Below are 24,354 nucleotides of genomic sequence, written 5' to 3'. Positions count from 1 at the left end.
ACTTACGGAACACTTTTTCACCATTGTTCATAGAACAGTAGTGCCAAGTCTTAACTGCTGAGATGAGGAATCACGTTTACTTTTCTGCCACCAAGAACACAAATTTTCTGCCACCAAGAACGCAAATACACCCACGCCAAGCACAAGTAATTACCCATATCCATGTTCAGCTGAAACAAACTTTCTCATTTTAAGGAACAAACATTGTCATTTTTCAATTCCAAAGCACCATCAAGCACTGTGAATTATGAATTAAAAACAAAAATACATATAACAATAAACAGGGTTCCATTCCACAAAGCAATCTTAGTGTGACTATTGTATTCCTATGTTAAAGTATGGTAGCTACCATCATCTTAGTACTACGATTATCATAATCCTATATGTTAAAGTATAGGAGCTACAATCATCTTAGCACTTAGATAATGTGAGCCTATGTTAACATGTTAAGGACCAAACATTTGCTTTTCTGAGGGGCTTGGGATTTTTTTTTAAAAAAAAAGAAAATTCTTGAAAATAATAATTATGCCTCAGAGTGTTGGAGATAAAGGTAATTGCCTCTCACAAAATTTACATTGTTGCAAGGTGTTTTTCTTAAAACAAATTCAGGCTCATAATTTTAAATAAAAAAATATCAAATGGTTGGTCTCTAAAAGTATAGGAGCTATGATCATCTTAGCGCTAAGATCTCTTTGTGGAACGATCCCCATGTGATGCCCATGTGATCCCCATTCAGTGTCATTCTGTTAATCCAGCCAGTACTGTTCCCACCCAGTTGCTTGGTTTAAGAAATTTCCAGATTAACAAATCATGAACACCTAGTAACCATGGTAACATGAGTAAGGTCCCTATTTTCAGTGGGTCCAGAATTACAAGGTTTCACTGTCTCCTGGTCACACAATTGAATATTAAATAACATTCAGCTATTATACCATCCTCAATTATCTAGTGTACCATATCTCCATTCAATTTTAATAAACACCCTGGACCTGATAGCCACAAAAGTTTCACAACAGCTCAACAGCTCAACAGCTCAACAGTTCAACAGCCACAACAGCTCCATCTCTCTTACCATCTTAGCACAAAGTTTCCCTCACTCATGATCTTGAAATAAACAACAAAACGAAATGACCTTTTGAACGAGAGTTCAGCAAAGATCTGACTTCAGAATTTCAGCCTCAAAAGGGCAAGCCATACATATTATCGAGTATTATGAGTATTAAGTGAGTGAGTTGGGTTTAACGCCGCTTTTAACAGTATTCTAGTTATATCACGGCGTGTCAGCTTCATGTGGGAGGAAAGCCCGAAGTGATGCAGGTCTCAGACGTTTACCACTTCGGTGAAACCCACGAGCATGGGTATGGTGCTGACAAACCTAGAAACATAATCGGGGCGAACCGGGATTCAAACCCACAATCATAGGTTTCTGGCGTACCCAAGGGACGCTACTCTGCACAGCAAATCGTGGCGCCTTAGACAACTGGGCCACCCGTTCCCCCCCTGAGTATTAAGACAAGGCAGGGAAGTCTTCATGCTATAAGGCGTTCCCAGTTGTAGAGATGGTACACAACAAATCATTTCAAGCACTGGTGACGTCGCCACAATTTCAGTGTAATTTGATTGGACAGCTATTTATAGCTTCCACGTCATTCAAACAAGACCCAAAATGAAGCTGTGTTGGTGAATGGGTATTTATCCAAATATAATGGAGACATGATACACAAGATCATAAATCAGGGATGCAATTACACCAGTATATACATTAATAGCCTAGTACTCTATAAGCCCTGTTTCAGTTAGCGCTGAGTGACTCTGGCTTGGACGCAGTGCCCGTAGTGTACTAAAATCAGTTAAAAGACGAGAGTCTCGTAAAGAGTCGATGCCAGAATCCTCTGACAGTGGCGACCCATTCATACCATAGTCCGACACCCAGCCCAAACCCTTAGCTTGGGCTGCAGCAAGGTATCTCTTCCTCCGGTTTATCTTATATATTTTTATCCTCTCACGCTCTGCCTCAGGATCATCCAGTATATCCTCCCAGCGTAAACTTTCATTGAATGGCTGAGGCGACGGCATTTTGTTGATCGTCGTTGAAACAGAAACAAAATTTTGTTCGATTTTCTTTGAACTTTTGGCCCGGTTTGATCCCAAGTGGCCTTTAGTCCTAGAACATTTCTCGCCTTTACTTTTTGTCTTTATTGTCACTGTGGATATCCTGTTTGTTATGTCAAGGACACCAGAATTATGGGGTTCGGATCTTGCCCTTGGCAAAGGGTCCTTGATGGTGGAGTTGAGGTTTGAATGTTTAGCACCTTTCCTGGTTACTGGCGATGGCAGGTCCCTGTCGTCAGAAGGAATTTTTGGAAGCGATTTCTTTTTACGGGATGTAAGCAGTGATGTGTCGGAGTCTGCTCCTGAAATTACAAGGAGTAAACTTTTAAATTGACAAGTCAAATTTGTTGTGTTCATTGTAATTCTGGCATTCTGATAAGCTGATTTGATCATGTGTTATTGCATTCATTTCCCAATGAATGTTTGTTTGTTTGTTTGTTTGTTTGTTTGCTGTTTAACGCCGCACTCAGCAATATTCCAGCTATATGTCAGTCTGTAAATAATTGAGTCTGGACCAGACAATCTTGTGATTGACATCATGAGCATTGATCCACGCAGTTGGGATACAATAACATGCATCAACCAAGTGAGCGAGCCTGACCACCCGATCCTGTTAGTCACCTCTTACGACAAGCATAGTCGCCTTCAACGGCAAGCATGGGTTGCTGAAGACCCATTCCATCCCGGATCTTCACGGGATGGTCACATGAATGTAAAAACTTAAGCCACGCCCACCGAACTGGACTACTTTTATCACTTCGGAATGTCAGGAAATCCCAATATTACAGTCGAGGGAATTCCCGTTCTGCCCACGTCATGCACAGGACATTTAGCAAAATTCATGCATATTCATTGTCAAACTACCATTTGAGACCAAAGGCCAAGAAGGAATGAAACAGCAAATGTGCAGGCTCGCTGTTTGTTTTTTTAGCTCGCCTGGGTTTCACAAAATGTATGTTCAGGGTTTCATTTCTAACCCGCATTTTTCCAAATTCATTTCACTGGTATATATACACTTCCTTCTGGGATCACCCCTGAATAAAACAATATGCAGTGTGATAGTGCCATGCATATTTCAGGTGAACTGTCATAGCGACTGATTTACAACTACCATTGTCTGAAGTACATTTGACTCCAGAGGCTAATTACCCTGTAGCCATGTTTCCATAACTTAATTGTCATTACATTTTAGGTGCTAATCCCTGTTGTTAATCCTCACCAACATTTCATTGTATATTGACTGACAGCCAACCTGGGCTGCTATATCAGTTCCCGTTAATTACTGTTATTTATAGTATGACATTTATTGCCTTAATTGTTCATCCCCTGAGCTGTGTCGGTTTATCACCCCCAGAAGTCCCATGTCCAGAGCAACGGCATTGTCTTTCCATTGTTGTTCATTACTATATATGTGCTACGATTACACTGTTACTACGATGTTAGTCAAGCTTGGTATTCCGAGTGCTGGTGTAGGGACGACCTCGAGCAGGATGTGCCGCTCGTAGGAAACGTCGTTGAGCTGGAGCTCCGCTCACCTCATGTATGCCTGAGCTGGAAGGTCCGCTCATCGCTGTGTGCATCGCTGTGTGCATTGCTGTGTGCATGTTGTGCATAAAGCGTTCCGGGACACTGATGTCGATTTTGTCCTTTATTCCCCCAAGAGCTAATTCCCCGTCAACATGCGCGTTGACAGAACTAATGAATGGCCATGAATAACGACATGAAAGTCAAATGAGCCCTACTCCGTGCATGAACGAAGTGTGAACCCTACCATTGCCAGACACTGAAGTAATGTGTAGAGCTGATGACTGCATGGCTATGCCACATGTTGCACATAATCTTAGGGCAAAATTATCCACTTTATATGTTTTTAAACACGGTCAAGGGGAGGTAATTCCTTCTGGAGGTGTTTTAGTGTAGCCTACGAGCTCCTCACAGCAATAGCCCATTTGCAGAGCTCTCTATACTATCACTGCCACCAGTCAAACTCCCCAGTCTGTGAAATGTGGTTACAACCATGCTTGGAGTTGAACTCGCAACCCAGGGATCGTTATGCTAACAAACATGTGATGACTGCCGTGATGCCGAATACTCTTACCCTAACAATAATATTTTCTAATTGTTTGTCAATTTGAATTTCTATTTCATTTTAACTATCATGTAATTGGTATAGTGAGTATGTGAGGGGGAATTTGAGTGATTTTCTGTTTGTCTGCAATTTCGAACCAATCTGATCAAACAAACAAAAAATTCATCTGGGAAATATGGTCAGTCTTAAACCTTTTTAAAAATAACTGTATTGGCATTCCCAAAGACATAAACAAAAGTATAAACGTTACTACATTTGAGGTTAGAAGGCAAATTTGTAATGGGCCTGCCCACACTGGTGGCAGCAACGTTACCGAGAGTGTAACGAAGGTGTCACGCGCTGGGAAGGAGCTTGTGTAACCTATTGTAATGGGTGGTAACTCCGGTTGGACCTACCCTTCTATTTTGTGTATGCTGCAAGGGGTACTGTCAGTTTTTATACTTGTTGTAGGTGGCAATGTGTTGATAACTGCCATGTTTGCAGCTGAATTGCTTAATTTATTCCTGGTGATGGAGGTGATGGTGTATACAAGCCTGTGAAGTACATCTCTGTACATCTCTGTACAGGAACAGCCTGGTCTATCATCATGATCATTTTCAACTTACAACATTCTTACTGCCGTATTCATAGTAATGGGACCACAGGGAAACACTGACAAACACTTTCTGGATGTTGCCTGGTAACTATCTTCACTTTAAGTAAGTAAAAATTTAACGTAGCATCGGCATTATTTCAGCCAGTTTTAGTGGAAGTTAGTATGATGTATAGTGCGTGAGTATGGTTTTACGCCGCTTTTAGCAATATTCCAGCAATATCCTGGCGTGGACACCAGAAATGGGCTTCACACATTGTACCCATGTCGGGAATCGAACCCTGGTCTTCAGCGTGACGAGCTAACGCTTTAACCACTAGGCTGCCCGTATGATGTATAAGTGTGAGATAAAAGAACATGTGTTAACATGGCTAACATTTAGTTTATGGATTTTCAGTTAAATGTTAAATAAAGTCATCAATGAACTTTCAAATAAACATGATAAAGAAATAGTTTACTTTAAACTGTTAAAAAAAGGATCATTGGTAAACTTTGAAATTAATCCTTGTAAACTAAGGATCACTGGTTAACTTTTAAATAAAAGATCACTGGTTAACTTTGAAAAAAAAGATTATTGGATAATTTTGAAATATTGGATCATTGGTTAACTTTTGAAAAAAAGTGTATTTATCTTCTTGGCCACAAGGCCTTTGATTCTAAAATAATAATCATGTCAAATCTTTATGAGCATCATGATTATGCTTATTTCAGAGGAATGTTATATTTTATTGGTGACTGATCCGGGCCTTGAAACACAGCACCCATGGAGAAATGCCTCTTGTCTCTCCCTGGAGATTCTTTGAGTGCATGTTCAGAACCTCACACAACATGACACTCTATACACATACAACGGAAAGAAGCGTCTGAGTGGCAGCACATGAACAGAATTAATGAAGGATATGTTTACTCACAATATGTATGACATACAAAGTCCGGGATCAATTACTATTCACTACATCCAGTTCACTAAAGTTGATTGACAAGAGCAGGCAGTTGTGTGTACAATGACTACAGTTTGTTGTTTTATGTACCTTCATATGGTTACGGATATATAGAATAGAGACCCGCTGTTCATCTCTATAAATGGTTTGAACACATATCCCATGGTTGGTTTGTTGTTTAACGCAGCACTCAGCAATATTCCAGCTATTTAACGGCGGTCTGTAAATAATCGAGGCTGGACCAGACAATCTAGTGATTAATATCATGAGCATCAACCAAGTCAGCAAGCCTAACATATCCCATGAAGTGGATCAACATGATCATAAATGTAACAAATAAACAAAACTTTATGGCATGGATTATTTGAATATTCCTATCCTTCTAAAGCTAGTGCCTTCCACAGTGTCCATGAGGCATTCCAAGGCAACTAGAGTCAGTATCTACCAGAGTGTCCATGGGGCATTCCTAGCTAACTCGTCAGTATCTACAGTCAGTATCTAGCCAACTACAGTCAGTATCTACCACAGTATCCATGAGGCATTCCTAGCCAACTAACTACCAGTGTCCATGAGGCATTCCAAGGCAACTAAAGTCAGTATCTACCAGAGTGTCCATGAGGCATTCCTAGCCAACTAGTCAGTATCTACAGTCAGTATCTAGCCAACTACAGTCACTATCTACCACAGTGTCTAGAAGGCATTCCTAGCCAACTAAAGTCAGTATCTACCAGTGTCCATAAGGCATTCCTAGCCAACTAAAGTCAGTATCTACCAGTGTCCATAAGGCATTCCTAGCCAACTAAAGTCAGTATCTTCCACTGTGTCCATGAAGCATTCCTACCCAACTAAAGTCAGTATCTTCCACTGTGTCTGTGAACCATTCCTAGCCAACTAAAGTCAGTTTCTACCACAGTCTCCAGGGGGCATTCCTGGCCAACTAAAGTCAGTATCTTCCACTGTGTCTATGAACCATTCCTAGCCAACTAAAGTCAGAATCTTCCACTGTGTCCATGAAGCATTCCTAGCCAACTAAAGTCAGTATCTTCCACTGTGTCTATGAACCATTCCTAGCCAACTAAAGTCAGTATCTACCACAGACTCCAGGGGGCATTCCTGGCCAACTAAAGTCAGTATCTACCACCGTGACCATGAGGCATTCCTATCCAACTAAAGTCAGTATCTTCCACTGTGTCTATGAACCATTCCTAGCCAACTAAAGTCAGTATCTTCCACTGTGTCCATGAAGCATTCCTAGCCAACTAAAGTCAGTATCTACCATAGTATCCATGAGTGTTCCTAGCCAACTCAAGTCAGTATCTACCATAGTATCCAGGAGTGTTCCTAGCCAACTAAAGTCAGTATCTGCCATAGTATCCATGAGAGTTCCTAGCCAACTAAAGTCAGTATCTACCATAGTATCCAGGAGTGTTCCTAGCCAACTAAAGTCAGTATCTACCATAGTATCCATGAGTGTTCCTAGCCAACTGAAGTCAGTATCTACCAAAGTATCCAGGAGGCATTCCTAGCCAACTAAAGTCAGTACCTTCCACCGTGTCCGTGGGGCATTCCTAGCCAACTAAAGTCAGTACCTTCCACCGTGTCCATGAGTGTTCCTAGCTTACTATCTCCAGGCCACATTCCCATCTCGTCCCCCTGTAACACACACCCTAATCACCCTATTGGAATGCAATAAATCACCTTCCAAAGAGGGCTGCCTTATCACAGTGCTCAATAATTATGTTTTATTGCCTATCGGACAATGTTAGTAGCACAATACCAAGCTAGTAGATCCCTATCTAACTATGACATAATGTAGACACCTGAAAGGAGCGTGTGCCTTTTGTCCACCAAGTAATGAAGTCATGCCTGGATGTACAACTTTTTCCACAAGGCACAAACCAAACAGAACCACAAGGGTCCGTAGCTTTTCTGGAATATTGATTTAGATCAGAAAGGTCATTCAAGGGTAATTTGTTCATTTGTTTGTTTGTTGTTTAACACTGCACTCAGCAATATTCCAGCTAATATAACAGAGGTCTGTAAACAATTGAGTTTGGACCAGACAATCCAGTGATTGGCCTCATGAGATTCGACCTGTGCAACTGGGATACGATGATATGCATCAACCAAGTCAGCAACCCTGTCCACCAGATCCTGTAAGCCACCACACAGTCGCTTTCACGACAAGCATGGGTTGTTGAAGACCTGTCCTTACCCCCGAACCTTCACGGTTACAAAGGACATTAGATAAGCAAAAGAAATAGCATAAGTCTCCACACATCCTCAATTACACAATGATACATACATAACTGGCTATTCAGAGGGCCAAAAATACATGTTAACCATTAATAAAATTTTAATATGATGGTCTTGTTTAAAATCAAAGGCATGATTAGAAGTATGTTCCCAATATTTAGAGACAACATAGCTGCGAGGTTTCAGTTTTGTAATTTCCTTAGAAATGTAAAAGTTAATGGTGAACTGACAAGCAAACTAAAGGATGAGTGACAACTTGCCCACAACATAAGTTCACTTGACTCTCAGTCACTGGTCATTAGACTTGCCAAAGTCTCTTAGGCAATAATTATTAGTTTAAATCGTAAGTTTAGATTATGTAAATAATAAGAACAAGTTGTCCCTATAACATGTATAAGAGACTGGAGTCCTTAATGTACTGTCCACATATCTAGACTTGCCTGTTAGGAGGGGGGTGGTCGGGTAGCCTAGTGGTTAAAGCGTTCGCTCGTCACGCCGAAGACCCGGGTTCGATTCCCGACATGGGTACAATGTGTGAAGCCCATTTCTGGTGTCCCCCGCCGTGATATTGCTGGAATATTGCTAAAAGCGGCGAAAACCATACTCACTCACTCACCCACTCACTCACTCACTCACTCACTCACTCACTCACTGTTAGGAGGATAGAATTACTTCCCATCCATGGACTTTTCTTTCAGTACAGCCTTGGAGCAAGGCTAACTGGTCATAAGCATTAGTAGGTTTGCAAATCTTAATTCTCCCAATGTGAAGTTAGAGTGATAGAAATGACTTTAATACATAATGACTGGCAGTATTTCATTGAAACCTTGCAATATTAGGCAGATTTATTGCAAATAGTTAGGATTGTTCTTTGAAAAGATTTCCACCATGAAGTTACATTGTTACATATTTTTAATTCTCTACAGTCATAGTATCATGAGATTGGAGAAAGATGCTAATTTCTCAAAAGTTTAATATTATTCTTCAACTGTGAAGCCACAGACATCGTAGATCAACTTTCAGGTATTAGAACAAAAACTCCCATCTATAGAATTTGGCACCCCTTCAAACAAAATTTAATTAAAGATGTGACAGTTTAAATGTAAATGACTTCAAACATGTCTACACTACCCAGCACACAGTATCCGTATCCAAGCAAGCAAATCACACACATAAACATGATAAATGATAGCCAGAAAAGGAATACGCTTATTGAGTTTATTAATAACAAACTCAACCCATTCATCATATTCATATCATGCTGGCCTACAGTGAACAGTTTGGTAACGGCCAACCAATATGTTCAATAATTGGATAACGTCTTTCATCACTTCAATGTTACTCTCTACAAAGTAATCCCTAGTTTGCAATGAATTTGGTTTCAAAAACATGTGGCATACAATGCAGAGGTTGACAAACATAGCTTGATTCTATGAAATAAAGATTTTTTTCACACAATTCAAGTATATTCTGTCTAACATTGAAGGGATCAGCTTGGCACTTAAGCCTACTGGTGAGTCTGTTTGTTTTAGGTTGATGGTATACCAAGCATGCTATGACGTAGACTAAAGAGTATGCATAGTCCAATCAAAATCACTTAACAAAATTGACATCAGGTTCGTTAACTGTCATGCAGATTTCAGTCAACTGCAGGATTTGCAAAGCATGTGTACCAACAACTTGACAGCAACAGATATTTTCCAAATCTTGTCATGTTTTTAATCAAGTTGTTCAAGTGTTTTGATGCACTTCGTGAAGTAAGACCCATTTTATCACAACATAGATTTTGATTATTGATCAGATCGTCTTGACTGTGCACCACCATTTTCTTTGAAGCAAATGCAAGTGAGTGATATGAGAGGTGGAATCTGATTAGTCAGTAGGAGGGACATAACTCATAATAGCCACTGGCCATGCTGGCGCCGTGACGATCGACCCCAGAAATTCCAGCCTAGTTCAGCCAAGGGGGGGCACAGGTGGGCCAGTTGTCTAAGGTGCCGCGATTTGCTGTGCAGATTTGCGTCCCTTGGGCACGCCAGAAACCTATGATTGTGAGTTCGAATCCCAGTTCGCCCCGATTATGTTTCTAGGTTTGTCAGCACCATACCCGTGCTCGTGGGTTTCACCGAAGTGGTAAACGTCTTAGACCTGCTTTCAGGCTTTCCTCCCACATTAAGCTGACGAGCTGTCATATAACTGGAATAATGTTAAAAGCGGCGTTAAACCCAACTAACTCACTCACTCAGCCAAGGTGGAAACTTGACTTTTACAGTCAGTGAACTCCCTTGCCTCAGGATGATGAGTTCAGGTCAGTCAGACCCAAAACCTTTTGGCACAGACTGGACTAGGTTTGTCACATGTCATCATACCCTGACAGAGTGGGACACTGCATGCAACATGAATCACTGACTTGTCTGGCCAACACTCAGTTACTTACAAGCCACAGTTATGCAGCTGGAATATTTCGGAGTGCTGTATTAAACAAACAAACAAACAAAACAAACAAAGGAGAGGGTAGGTGGTCTTGGCTCAATGCAAGTTTACCTGCAAGATTAGACAAGACCGTGCTTAGTACAACACACTGTCTAGGCAATAAACAATTATATTGTCACTACTGAATAGTGGCTATGCATAACAGATTCCCTGGTGACATTAAGTGGGAAGAAAATACCACCACAAGCCATACCGTGCTTTTCAAATGTACAGAGCAACACAATGGTGATCTTCTCTGTTGTCTGACTGATCTGTGCAGATTGTCTATTTCAATAACACGCTGTCACCTACTGATAAATAATGGACAACCACGTACCCCATAAGTCGGTAGGCACACGTGCATATACCGTATTCAAAGGCTTAAGAATCCTACCTCAAAAATGCGAGTGGTCTTTGCTCGCATTATTAAATTGCATTTACATCAACAATAAGACATTTTGGATAGCAGAAATACCAACTTAGACATACGCTGAAAACTATGTATTCCACACCACTGTATATTGAGCAGCACTTGTAACAAGTATATAAACAATGTCATTCAAACACTAATTACATTCTGTGAATAGGCACTGCTGGGGTCAAGACAAAAGTTCTACTCACTTATGTCATCACTGACCACACCTGCAAGTCCAGAGAGAGAGAGAGAGAGTGAAGATGGTTTTACGCCGCTTTTAGCAATATTCCAGCAATATCACGGCAGGGGACACCAGAAATGGGCTTCACACATTGTACCCATGTCAGGAATCGAACCCGGGCATTCGGCGTGACGAGCGAACACTTTAACCACTAGGCTACCCGACCGCCCCCTGCAAGTCCAGACAGACGCAACCCACGCAACACGGCGTCTTTGTTCTTTCCGACTGTGTCAAAGGCCGACACGAGCCAGCCAGCATGTATTGTTTTAGTGTAAGTACTCTACTCAGCGCTAATAAGCGGTGCTATTTGGTGTGTGATTGGATTAATGTAAGGTTGGATTAAGATGAGGATTCTCCTGTAACCCTGACAGAGGACATTTTGTTTCGATATAAATCCACTGATGATTACGAGGAGGGGGGTGTCGCATTCATATTGAGTCACATTTTGGGCTAGGGACCAGCAGTCACATTCTTTTGGAGACGCATTAATTTCACGATTTACAGTATCAAAATAATCTTATTTGCTGGCATGGTTGGTTTTTAAAATCATTTTTGCGTCCTAATAATTGTGGTCCCCTTACTAAAATAAAGGGGAAGTAGGGTTATTCTTGCATCCTACGCGTTTATTATTCCGAATACGGTAATTCATTTGGTGTACCTGTTCCACATAGCATTACCTGTCTGGGCCTCAAGGGATATCAGTGTCATGTTTTATAACCTTCATTAACTGTTCAAGAAATTCCAAACATGTTCCTTGCTATGAGGCTAGATTTCATGAATCTTTTGGTGGACATTTTTTCAAAATGACAGAGTTTTACATCATGCCGAATTCCTGCATATTTGATGTAGTAATATCCTGAAATACTTTAAAATAATGATTGATACGAGTCATAACTGACACAATAAATTCGCTAAGGAAATCTTGTCCAATATACGTCATGAAGTAACGAGGGTACGTTTGAATCTCCAGAAATGACATCATAATAGAACAATGTTTTATCATGAAATAAACCACGGTTTGTTCTTCATCATGTTCATAGTTCTTTGTGATTTAACGCGTAGCTATCTTATATATGCATATCAAACATGATAAAGTTTATGCATCTTACATGTCTAATGTCTCATGGTATAAAACAAAGGATGCATAAAACCACATTCAATTTTCCTGCTGGCTTTTGATGCTGCCAGTCATTGTGGATTGGGAACTCTAAAAATTAACGTCCCTCTGAAGTAACTTGAGTTAGATCTATCGTCATTCACACAAACTTCAGTCACAATTTTCATTCTATTTTTTAATATTTTGAAACAAAGTCGCTACAAATGGTGGTAACAGGCAAGCTGACTTTGTTAAAAAAATGTACTTATATGAAAATCACCGATGTTTTGTTCAACAACAAAGATTTATAAGGTACTTTATTTGCCGGTCCACAGGGAGTGGCAGTCAATGACTTACCGGTCCAAGCCTAATTTTACCGGTAAAAAACTGGTAATTACCAGTAAATGGGAACGCTGACATCACCCCAAGTGATACGGCTACAACTTATAATATTTTCAGAGACTAAGAATTAAAGTATACATGCTTGTGTCTACTGTGAACAATATTACAGCCTAGTCCTGTATTAGAGAATTGCTGTTATCGTCCTTATCGTTTCTACTGCTGATAAATCTTGAACCTTCCCCTATATTTCTTGCCTTTGGTAAATGTACTCACTAACCAGGAAGTTGGCTGGTTGGTTTATTGTATAACGCCGCACTCAGCAATACTCCAGCTATATGATGGTGGTCTGTAAATAATCGAGTCTGGACCAGACAATCCAGTGATAAATATCTTGCATTGATCCACACAATTGGGATCGATGACATGCATCAACCAAGTCAGCGTGCCCGACCACTCGATCCCGTTAGTCACCTCTTACGACAAGCATAGTCGCCTTTTACAGCAAGCATGGGTTGCCAAAGACCTATTCTACCCCGGGTCTTCACGGATCAACACAGGAAGTGCCTCAGGTAGCATATACCGGATTCCTACCATAGTATTAGTATCTGGGGGCCTCTTATTCTTTTTACACCTGGATTAAGACGAGGACCCTTTGGCCTTAATTCTTAATTTCAAACACTAGTTGTTGTTATAGTCTTCTTATACAAAATATCCAAACATTAACATGATTAAAGTTTTCGTTCCTGTGATGTTGAAATGTGTTTGTTGATAGCCAATTCAGTTTTACATACAGCATTAGTCAGTTCACAGATTTCTTTTTCTTAAAAACTTTGGTTGAAATATTTAAAAATTATAATTAAACTTAAACTTTTTAGTTAGGTTTTTAAAAATAGAATTATACAGGTGTATAACATGGTATGCAGAAGCATGTCACAATTTGGAATTAGAAAATTTTTAAATAAAACTTTAAAAAGTGAGAAATTTAAATTGGTTTTAATGAGCATTTCACTCTGTGACTCTTCCCATATTAATTCAGCTGTCTACACAGTCTATGTTCACAAACATGACAAAAGGGACAACAAAAACTCTTCTCCTGTTTCGTCTATTTGAAAAGAACTTGATATGTTTTCATACTTAAAGCCCAAAACATAACATTTGATTTCCAGTAAGTTTATCAATGAATATAGTTGCTGTGTTACCACACCTACCTCTTACATTTAATGTACATTCGATGTGGGATCTGTCGCTTATCAATAGGAACTACAACCGTGATTAAATATGGACATACAAGTCCGCGAGAGAGCCAGCACGCTCAAACACTCAGCAGTATTTGTACAGACATAAACCTGATATAAGAGCCCAACTTGGAGTGGAATTTATGGCTGTCAGCGCTTGAAAACATTTGATTTGTACTTGATGTCTCCTGCCTGAAATTAACGAGAGAGATTACAGCCGAGTGTGAGGACTATTGAGTGTGATGTTGAATTGAAAGGAATAATTGGACAGTGGTCTAGAGTTTATAATCTGTACATTCAGACACTTTGCAATTTAGATCTGTATTCTGCACAGACTGTAGGGTGTGATTGGAGTACATTTTCTGTTAGACCTGATGCCAAATGCTGTCTGGGACAGGTGGACTATTTCTTTCTCAACGTGTTCAGAACGGTTGCTGTTTGTTTAGTCTCTCCCAGTCCCTACAGAATACATTAAGAAATAATCAAACAGAAGTCTAGAATGATTGGGCATGTCTTGATTTCCTTAGCTGAAATTAACCATTGTTCTGGGCTCGATTTGGATGTATAGAGAATCTCACCCTCATGTCTTTTGATATCAAATATATCAACAAGTGTGAGATTTTATTTATTATCCAACATCATTCTTCCAACTTTTTTTGGTAACCAATGATGTCACAATGATCTGCAAAGCATTGTGATGCAATTTCATTGCAGCTATATCTACAATGTAGATATCTCTTGACCTCACCTAAGCGATATCTCCTGTCAGTGTGAGAGCCAGATTGGATGATAAAATTAAATTTTTGTTGTGTTCATTGTAATTCCTGCATTCTGATTAGCTGAATTGGTCACGTGTTATTACATTCATTTCCCAATGAATGTATAAAAATTAAGCAATGCCCACCGAAGCGGACTATTTTTATTTCAATGGAATGTCGAGGAATCCCAATATTACTGTCAAGCTTATTCCCTTCCTACTCATGTGTATCATCACACACAGGACATTTAGCTTCATTCGTGCATATTCATTTCCAAACTACCCTTTGAGACCGAAGGCCGAGAAGGAATGAAACAGCAAACATGCAGGCTCCGTCGCCTGCTTTCTGTCCGCTTGACAAATTTCATGTCTTCGGTTTCATTTCTAAACCGCATTTATCCAACTGTGTCTTCCCTTTCTGAGGGAACTAATATTTGAATCTGGCGGTAACTGACCATGTCAAAAGAACCCACATTATGTCATGAAAAGTATAAATAGAATAGGCTTGAAGCATATTTCAAGGTGGCAGAATTGGCCATTGTCATCTAGTGTGCATTATGTATGGGAAATTACTTAACACTCAATGTGTTGCAATGTTAAATAATAACCATTCTGATACTGAAAACATATATAAATACTGCCTTCTAAATCAACATTAAATTCACATCAAACGGCAATGAAGGACTTGATGCTGTTCGTCACATTCATGCTGTAAATGTGATGTTGCTGAACAATTAATTCAAACAGAACAATAGACACAACAGACATGACACTATTGACACATGATCATGCTGATACATATCCCTTACTTTACCACTGTATAATTTAACATGCGATATACAATGTTTTTTAAACACATAAAAGATGGTGGTTTTAAGGCATTAAATATATAAGAGGTATGTTTGGCCCAGGTGTGCCATGATCTTTAGACATGTTGGATGATGGGTTCACAGATTAACCCTGATAATGAGCACTGATTTGTCAGTACAACCCAGTACTACACATGTCAATGTTAACCAGAGTGAGTGAGTTGGGTTTAACGCCGCTTTTAACAGTCTTACAGTTATATCGTGTCAGCTTAATGTGGGAGGAAAACCCGAAGTGATGCAGGTCTCAGACGTTTACCACTTCGGTGAAACCCACGAGCATGGGTATGGTGCTGACAAACCTAAAAACATAATCAGGTTGAACAGGGATACGACCCCACAATCATAGGTTTCTGGCATGCCCAAGGGACGCAACTCTGCAAAACGAATCGCAGCGCCTTAGACGACTGGGCCCCCGTGCGCCCCCCCCCCCCCCCTCCCAATGATAACCAGAGTAAAAACATGCATCAATGTTGATATTCTAGTTAATCATCATTATCCAATATAATCAGAGATCAGGAAATATCAAAATTGTCACCTTGTCCCTGGACAAATACACAGCAAAAAAACATTTGTAAAAGGATGAAGATTATATACTAAAATCAATCTTTTAATCACAAAATCGGTCTTTTTCTTAAAAAATACCAACTTCGATTTTGTTTTGAAATTCTTAAACCTGTTTTCGTGTCTACGTGGCTATTCCCACCATGAATAATGAATTCAGCCAGGCATAATAAAACGAAAACCATGTTTGAGCAGACACTGTGATCTGCCTTGGCTTCTCACAATACATTGCACTGGCAACATGGCACTGACTCTGATCAACCAATCAGGGAGCATGACCTAAAAAGTGAGAACAAGGAAGAAACGAATACACTGCCATCAGTTGGATTGGTCATACTGTTCAAAGCTATATTTAGTACAAGTTACGAATGATTTATCAAAATTGAGTAAAATTCTGCTACATTTTAAGATTGTCCACAGACAACTGAAGCTGATATTTTTGTCTGGCGATTTCAAGTGATGAGTTGGGTAAGTCAGGGATTGACTTTCCACACCCCTGAATATAATCTAAATGTAGAGAATGTTTTTGTGTTTTGGTGCAGAATGAAGTTATTTGGGTATGGTGCCCTCACACTGCCCTGAGACGTGCTCCTAAATGTCATGACTGAATGCTGATGCTTCTCAAGGACTCCAGGCTGCGCTTAACTATAATTAATGAAGCTTCTCAGATATCATGTACACACAGCATGCTTCTTATGTTCGCTGTACTGTGATTCACCAATAACCAGTATCCTTGTAATACATATCATACCATAAATACTGTGTTCATAATACCATAAATATTGTTGATCATACTATAAACACTAGTGGTGGGATAATACACCGGTGCATCGCGACTTTTTACTAATCGATACAAGTATCGACCACAGTCACACACTAAGTAAATAATATCGATTCTGACCTTAAATGTTTGCTTCAATGACTGTTCCACTTAACACTAATCAGTAGTGCGAGTTAACAGTGAAAACATACATATTTTCATTTGTTGTGCCATACTTGACACTGCCAACTGTAAATCATCAGTGTGTCAGGTATTTGGCCACCCCGTCGATGAAAAAGATGGCTTACACACCACAGATAAGAGCACATGCTAGTATCATGATACATATTGGATCGTGAGTAAGGTATCGTGATACGTAATGGATCGCACAGTTGGTTTATCATCGCAGCCCTAATAAATACTGTTGATCATACCTTAAATACTGTGTTGATCATACCATTATTACTGTGTTAATCATACTATAAATACTGGGTTAATCATACCATAAATACTGGGTTAATCATATCATAAATCCTGTGTTGATCATACTATATAAATACTGTGTTAATCATACCATAAATACTGTGTTAATCATACTATAAATACTGGGTTAATCATACCATAAATACTGTGTTGATCATACCATAAATACTGTGTTATTCATACCATTAATACTGTTAATCATACCATAAATCCTGTTTTGATCATACTATATTAATACTGTGTTAATCATACCATAAATACTGTGTTAATCATACTATAAATACTGGGTTAATCATACCATAAATACTGGGTTATTCATACCATAAATCCTTTGTTGATCATACTATATTCATACTGTGTTAATCATACCATAAATACTGTGTTAATCATATTATAAATACTGGGTTAATCATACCATAAATACTGTGTTGATCATACCATAAATACTGTGTTAATCATACCATAAATACTGTGTTAATCATACCATAAATACTGTGTTAATCATACTATAAATACTGGGTTACTCATATCATAAATACTGGGTTAATCATACCATAAATCCTGTGTTGATCATACTATATTAATACTGTGTTAATCATACCATAAATACTGTGTTAATCATACTATAAATACTGTGTTAATCATACCATAAATACTGTGTTAATCATACCATAAATACTGTGTTAATCATACTATAAATACTGGGTTACTCATACCATAAATACTGGGTTAATCATACCATAAATCCTGTGTTGATCATACTATATTAATACTGTGTTAATCATACCATAAATACTGTGTTTATCATACTATAAATACTGGGTTAATCATACCATAAATACTGTGTTAATCATACAATAAATACTGTGTTAATCATACAATAAATACTGTGTTAATCATACCATAAATACTGTGTTGATCATACCATAAGTACTATTGACCATACTTTAAATACTGTTGATCATACTATAAATACTGTGTTTTTTAATACTATAAACAGTATTCAAGACCATACTACAGGGGTAATAACTAACATATTTAGTCAACTAGTCCTTATAATGATAAATTAAAGCAAAACCCTAAAAAATGGCAAATTTCTACTAGTCCTTAAGACATGTATGATACCTTAACTATTGGGCAGTTTGGCAAGGACTACAGGACTAGTGCTAATTTCTAACACTGTACTATAAATACTGTGTTTATCATACTATAAATACTGTGTTGATCATACCATCAATACTGTGTTGAGATACAAAGACAATAGAGACAGTATGGCTACTGACACTGTTCACCTCCTACTGACCCCAACCTTCAACAAGGAATGACTACCCCTGAAGCTCTTCCAGTATGGATTAAGACTGGCTTGGTTTGTTAAAGGGATTTATAATGTATGACAGGTTATTGAACAGGCTATTGTGCCACTTGACTGATAAGCCAGCTTATAACACATAGGTCCTACCGTAATAGCTCTACTCTCTCAGAAACTACCAATGTTTAAGTATAAGAACACGAGATGTGGTGTTGCACTAGAAAATTGACCTGTCTTTACATATATTGAAGATTTGGGGGGGATTTCACTGATTAGGTGTATATTTTTTTTATTTGGGGGAAGGGGGTGTGGTTAAGGGGGGGTAGGGGGTATGGCTCCGCTGACATGAAAAATAACAAAATGACAAATTAAAATGACTTTTCTGATATTGACGACTCTAATGGCTTTAAAAAAACAAATGAAAGAATAAGTTAACAAGTGTTGAAAAGAGGATTCATTGTGAAATACAAAATACATTTACTGCAAAATTTGAAGCAGTGTAGACCAATACAAGTATCAGCCCTTCAATAAGACATATCTGGTTGCTCCCTCGTTTAGGTGGGAAAATGCCAACATTCATGTGCCTTCAAGGGGCATAAATCCAGGAAATTGAGACATTCGTTTAAAGACAAGTTATATTTTTCGACCACTAACATTGTAAGAACAAAACAAAATTCTGATAACCAACTATAAAAAACATTAATCGCCTTTCTGCTGTTGACATTTCCTGAACACTTAAACATGCCAGGTTTTGCAAACGTCAAACCAAGCCGTGATTGAATGATGCCCCCCAACGGATGACGAGAAGCAAGACTTTGTTTCATGTGGCCTATTAGCTAACAGAATAACTACGGTAGTGTTCTTCCAGACAGGTAGACAACCACACAACTTCAAACTCGGAATTTGTGATCAAAGACATGTCTTTCAATTTCACTCAAAAAATCATTTCAAGCCTATAAATTGGACTCCATACTGACCTTCAGTAACCTTTGTAACAAATCAACATTACTTCAAAGACCTGTCAATACGCAATAGACATCTCTTTGTCATGTTGTCTATTTGAATAACAAGTGGTGTGTACTTGGTCACCGACATATGTCAATATCATGTATATATCATGTACATATCACAGAGATAATGTATTTTACGATGCATAGGAAAATACACCTGAACATAATGATCATGCTGTGCAGTCTTTGGACCGAGGTGAGGTGGACAGGGGTTACCATCACGTTCAAGATTATTTCACTTATGTATGAATGTGCATGTATGTCGGAGTGTTGGTGCTTGTACCAGCCTGGCCTAATGTTGGTATTATAGACATGATAGACACTGACAATTTGAGCATGATATTAGGGCTGGGACAGATAACTCGGGTACCCAGGTAGGGTGGTTACTGAGTAGGACCCGGTACCCACAGGACTACCCGGACCCGTGGTTAGTCACGTGATATATTGTTTAATGACAAAAAGTATCTAGAACTCTATGGTTACACTACAAGTCACATATAAATGTTCGCATTTCTTTCTGACTATGCCCCCATTCCTACTGACTTTTCATATGATTGAATAAAGATATAACTTAAGCAATGTTAAGTCAACTTCAGTGTATGCATGACCAGATCGTTTAATACATGTATCTAAACACGTTTTGCCAGGGCTATGGTAAAAAAATGTCCAATCATACATTTTGTACCTATCTCTTGAGCCCTACAGTGACTACCCAGGTAGGGTTAGGTAATAGGGGGATGGGTACCTGGGTAGTAAATTAGGACTCGTCCCAGCCCTACATGATATAAACAAAGTTATGGTAAAATAAACTTGATTAAAAACATACTTTTTCTATCTTGACCATGTTGTTATCGACAGCACCTTAAAAATGCTGTGACAAGTGAGAAATGTTTGACACTATGTACGATGCACTCAAGATACTGCAGCAATATCTTCATGGCTAGGGCGGTCGGGAAGCCTAATGGTTAAAGCGTTCGCTCGTCACGCCGAAGACCTTGGTTCGATTCACGACATGGGTACAATGTGTGAAGCCCATTTCTGGTGTCCCCTGCCATGATATTGCTGGAATATTGCTTAAAGCAGCGTAAAACCATACTCACTCACTCACTTCATGACCAAGTTCTGGTACTTCCACTAGCTGTCATGATCATGCCAATTATGATGAAATATCAAACTCAGGGTCTTTAGCTTGGAAACAATTAACAAGCCAAAGAATACAAAACCAGAAACCTGTTCCAAACAAAAATGTTACAGAAATCATGTGTTAATTATGTTATTATCATCCAAAATACGCAAATTCTCTAGTATTTCATGGTTGGATATAAATAGCATAATATTAACAGTGCCAGTGTTCCTGCCTACAATATCCAATCTTTGCTCTAAAATTCAATAACAAATGATTCAGGGCTGGGATTCACCTGCAAAATGAAAGAATATAAACTTGCAAAATAAAAATACTGTAACGGGATACGAATCATACACACCTATAGTATCGGGATACGTATTGTATCATGACCCCACCGTACTATCGTATCGTTACACCTCTAATTCCATCGCCCACGGAAAAAGACTTAGCAACAAGACATGAAAAGAAACTATTTTAACACTTTGGGACATGACATTAAATACCACATTACGGTTGCTTAATCACTAACCACCATATCATGCTGATGGGAATCCAAACAATGCTAAACAAAGGTTCTATGGTACCTCAATTTCATAGAAATCGAACTAGCCTCAACAACTATAACAGCCACATAACCTAATAATGGTCAATGATATTATTAACAAAAAGCTGCAATGAAGATTGCATGACAGGGCTTTAAATAGAGTTTATTACCATAATCTTCTTTCACTTGCTAAAAGCACCATCGATCAGGACGCTTAGTTTGGGGGATTGTTGCAACCATTATCATGAGTATCACATCAACATGATCAAATAGATAATCATTGAAATGTGATGGTAAATTTACAGATTTTGAGGATTTAGGCAATAAAATGCTACACAAAAGATGCTTTTTTCCATCAAACTAATAAATTCAACATGATCAATCCATGTAATACTGATTACTATTTTTACTGAAAATTACTAATTTCAAACTGCCTCAATTTTGGGTGGGCATCTCTGGGTGCAATGTAGCTGGGTATTTTTTGAGCACAACTGTGCCATAGTGTGAATACCATACTCCCTATATTAGACGCCTGGCCTCTGCTGGCCTCTAAATGAAGCTGCATCACACAAAGACGGGACCCCATCCAAATAACAGAGTCTGAGTCACTAATAGAGGCAGGGTCCATCACTTGGTGAAAGTAATGATCTCTATCACAATAACTTATGGCATGCAATGATTACTTCCCTTCAGACCCGTGAAGATCCGGGGTAGAATAGCTCTTCAGCAACCCATGCTTGTTGTAAAAGGTGACTATGCTTGTCGTAAGAGGCGACTGATGGGATCAGGTGGTCAGGCTCGCTGACTTGGTTCATGCATGTCATCGATGCCTATTGCATGGATCGATGCACATCATGTCAATCACTGGACTGTCTGGTCCAGACTCAATGATTTACAGACCAAAGTCATATAGCTGGAATATTGCTGAGTGTGGTGTTAAACAACAAACAAACAAACTTCCCTTCACCATGTTCACTTCTGTTATCTCCACGTGTCTTTATACGACTAGTATCTAGGATTGGGTAAGGTTGTGAGTTGCCACTGTGCCAGCATTAAACAGCATATATATATGCTGGCCTGCAATAGATGCTGAGTCAATGGCTTGCACAAAATGAATAGACGCCTAGACGTCTAATTGAGGAAGTACAGTAATTTATAACCATTGTTTAATTAAATTCAAAGCCTGGAAATCTTCATGACATTTTGCACATAAACCCTAAATTATACTGATAACTATTGCTGATATGTCAAAAGAAATTCTGTTTCATGTTTGATATGAAAAACATGAGATTCAGCAAATGTTCGGCATGGCGACATTTATATTGATATTATCACTGTCACTGTCAGAGAAACAAATATAGTTTATTTCAAGTGTGCCCTCTAGAAAGGGAAGAATACTTTTCAATGACAAATGGAAATAGGTTCATTGAATTTATGTTCATTAAACAAATTCACATGTTCATGATTTCCAACACTAAAAAACAAAAAACATCACAAGACACTACTACAGGGTTTTACCAACAAAACTAGGGATCCAGCGGACCCCCAAATACTAATTTCAAGGGTCCTTACAGGAAATATAAGGATCCTGTAAAGTAATGAAATGATCCAGTGTACTTTACTGTAAGATTTAACAATTACCTTAATTGCAGGAACTTTTAATATCATCTCCAGAATTTGTTATGATGAATAGTATTGTATAACCTTGGGACGCATTATATATTTTTTTACAATCCATTCTATACATTGTGCCTAAAGTACTGGATGCACATTTCTGCGTGGCGTGCTTCTGTTTACAAAAATCTGATTCAAAGTGTGCCTAAATATTCATGATATCATAACCATGATCATGATAACGTAATTATAGCAACAGTCCTCATGCAAACTCTTTCCAGTATAATTGTATGCCAATTTTAGCAGTATCAACATGAGGGACACCAGAAATGGGCTTCACACAATGTACCCTTGTCAGGAATCGCGCCCAGGCCTTCCTTATAGTGTGCAAACACTTTAACGACAAGACGACCCCACAGCTGTGACACTGTTTAAAGTTGACAGGGCTCTTTGACATTTTCTTTTCCAAGTAATTTAATCAAGGAACCATCTAAATATTTAATTATGAATTATTTGGGCAATATGACAAAGATCCCTTGATCATCTGATGAATTCCATCTTTTTATTTGAATATAGCATAAAACTTGAAGATAGAAAAAAAATCACTTTCTCTCAACATGACCAGTATATGGTTTGGTGTTTTGGGTGGCCTTCTAACATGTCTAATTAATGTCATAAGCATGGCATTTTTTACACAAGCATCTCTCTGACAATAATTAATGCTGAGAAGACAATAAAGCATCCAACACAAACATCAGCACATTTTAAATTGTTTGATTGGAATAAAGCTTTCCACTACTTTAATCACCTTCCTCGAAATACATGATTTTGTTTCATGCTCTCCCCCAGAACCTTTCGCCTCACTCTCAATATTTTTTCCCAGAATGTTCTTAATGTGTAATTCTCAATGTTTCACAAGAATTTTAACTGAACAAAAGTTCAATTTTGGAGTAAATTAATGAATTCCTCCAGTCCTATTGAATGTAAGCAAACTTTGTTTTCTGCAGCCTTTAACTTTCTCTCTTAATCGTGTTTATACTTGCAAAATGTACGGTTTATCATTAGTCTATTGTAAAAGGCTTTTGACAGCACAGCACAGTTGGGCCTATCAGCTGTATTGTAATTTAATATTTTTAGCAACAGAACTCTGGTCGTATTAGCAGATACTTACCAAGAGTAGTATGGTTAAGAATATGTACACCTTCAACTTCAAGTCCGTTTTCTGGACTTGGATCGCTGTCTTTCACTTCCGATTTTCCTGAGTGTTTTCGGTTTTTACGTTTCTTTTTCGTCTTTTTAGGTTTCCCGTCAGCTGTCAGTTTCTTTTGACCAAGTTTGACACTTTGTTTAGGATCCATTTTCTATGAATTTGACAAACAGTACACGAAACAAGTTAGAGAGACTCCCATACGTATCATCCTTCTGGTCTAACGGAATAAACGAGAGGAGATCAGCATGATAACACCTGTAGCTTTCCGGCTGTCATTTCACGTTTCGATGTTTACAGTGCCGAACAACAGATTCGTCATT

At 38.7% G+C, this 24,354-nt stretch overlaps 1 protein-coding gene across 1 annotated transcript; it reads right to left on the bottom strand.

The window, feature by feature from the left end:
- Positions 1 to 1,394: 1,394 nt before the first annotated feature.
- LOC124142116 lies at positions 1,395 to 24,337 on the bottom strand. Its single transcript, XM_046510399.2, has 2 exons — positions 23,996 to 24,337; positions 1,395 to 2,414 (listed from the first exon to the last, which is right to left on the bottom strand). The coding sequence occupies exons 1-2, from the start codon at positions 24,180 to 24,182 to the stop codon at positions 1,771 to 1,773; spliced, it is 831 nt and encodes a 276-aa protein (XP_046366355.2). The 5' UTR covers positions 24,183 to 24,337; the 3' UTR covers positions 1,395 to 1,770.
- Between the last annotated feature and the right edge of the window lie 17 nt (positions 24,338 to 24,354).

Source organism: Haliotis rufescens, unplaced genomic scaffold, assembly GCF_023055435.1.
Source record: "Haliotis rufescens isolate VD_foot unplaced genomic scaffold, xgHalRufe1.0.p SCAF_15, whole genome shotgun sequence".
NCBI lineage: Eukaryota > Metazoa > Mollusca > Gastropoda > Lepetellida > Haliotidae > Haliotis > Haliotis rufescens.
Note: the sequence above shows the minus strand (reverse complement) of the source record. Positions and strands in the feature narration are given on the sequence as shown.

Excerpts from the sequence above, each read along its gene's own strand:
- LOC124142116 (XM_046510399.2), bottom strand. The coding sequence starts at position 24,182 with ATGGATCCTAAACAAAGTGTCAAACTTGGTCAAAAGAAACTGACAGCT. Across the intron at positions 2,415-23,995 it reads TCTTAACCATACTACTCTTG|GAGCAGACTCCGACACATCA; the intron begins GTAAGTATCTGC and ends TTGTAATTTCAG.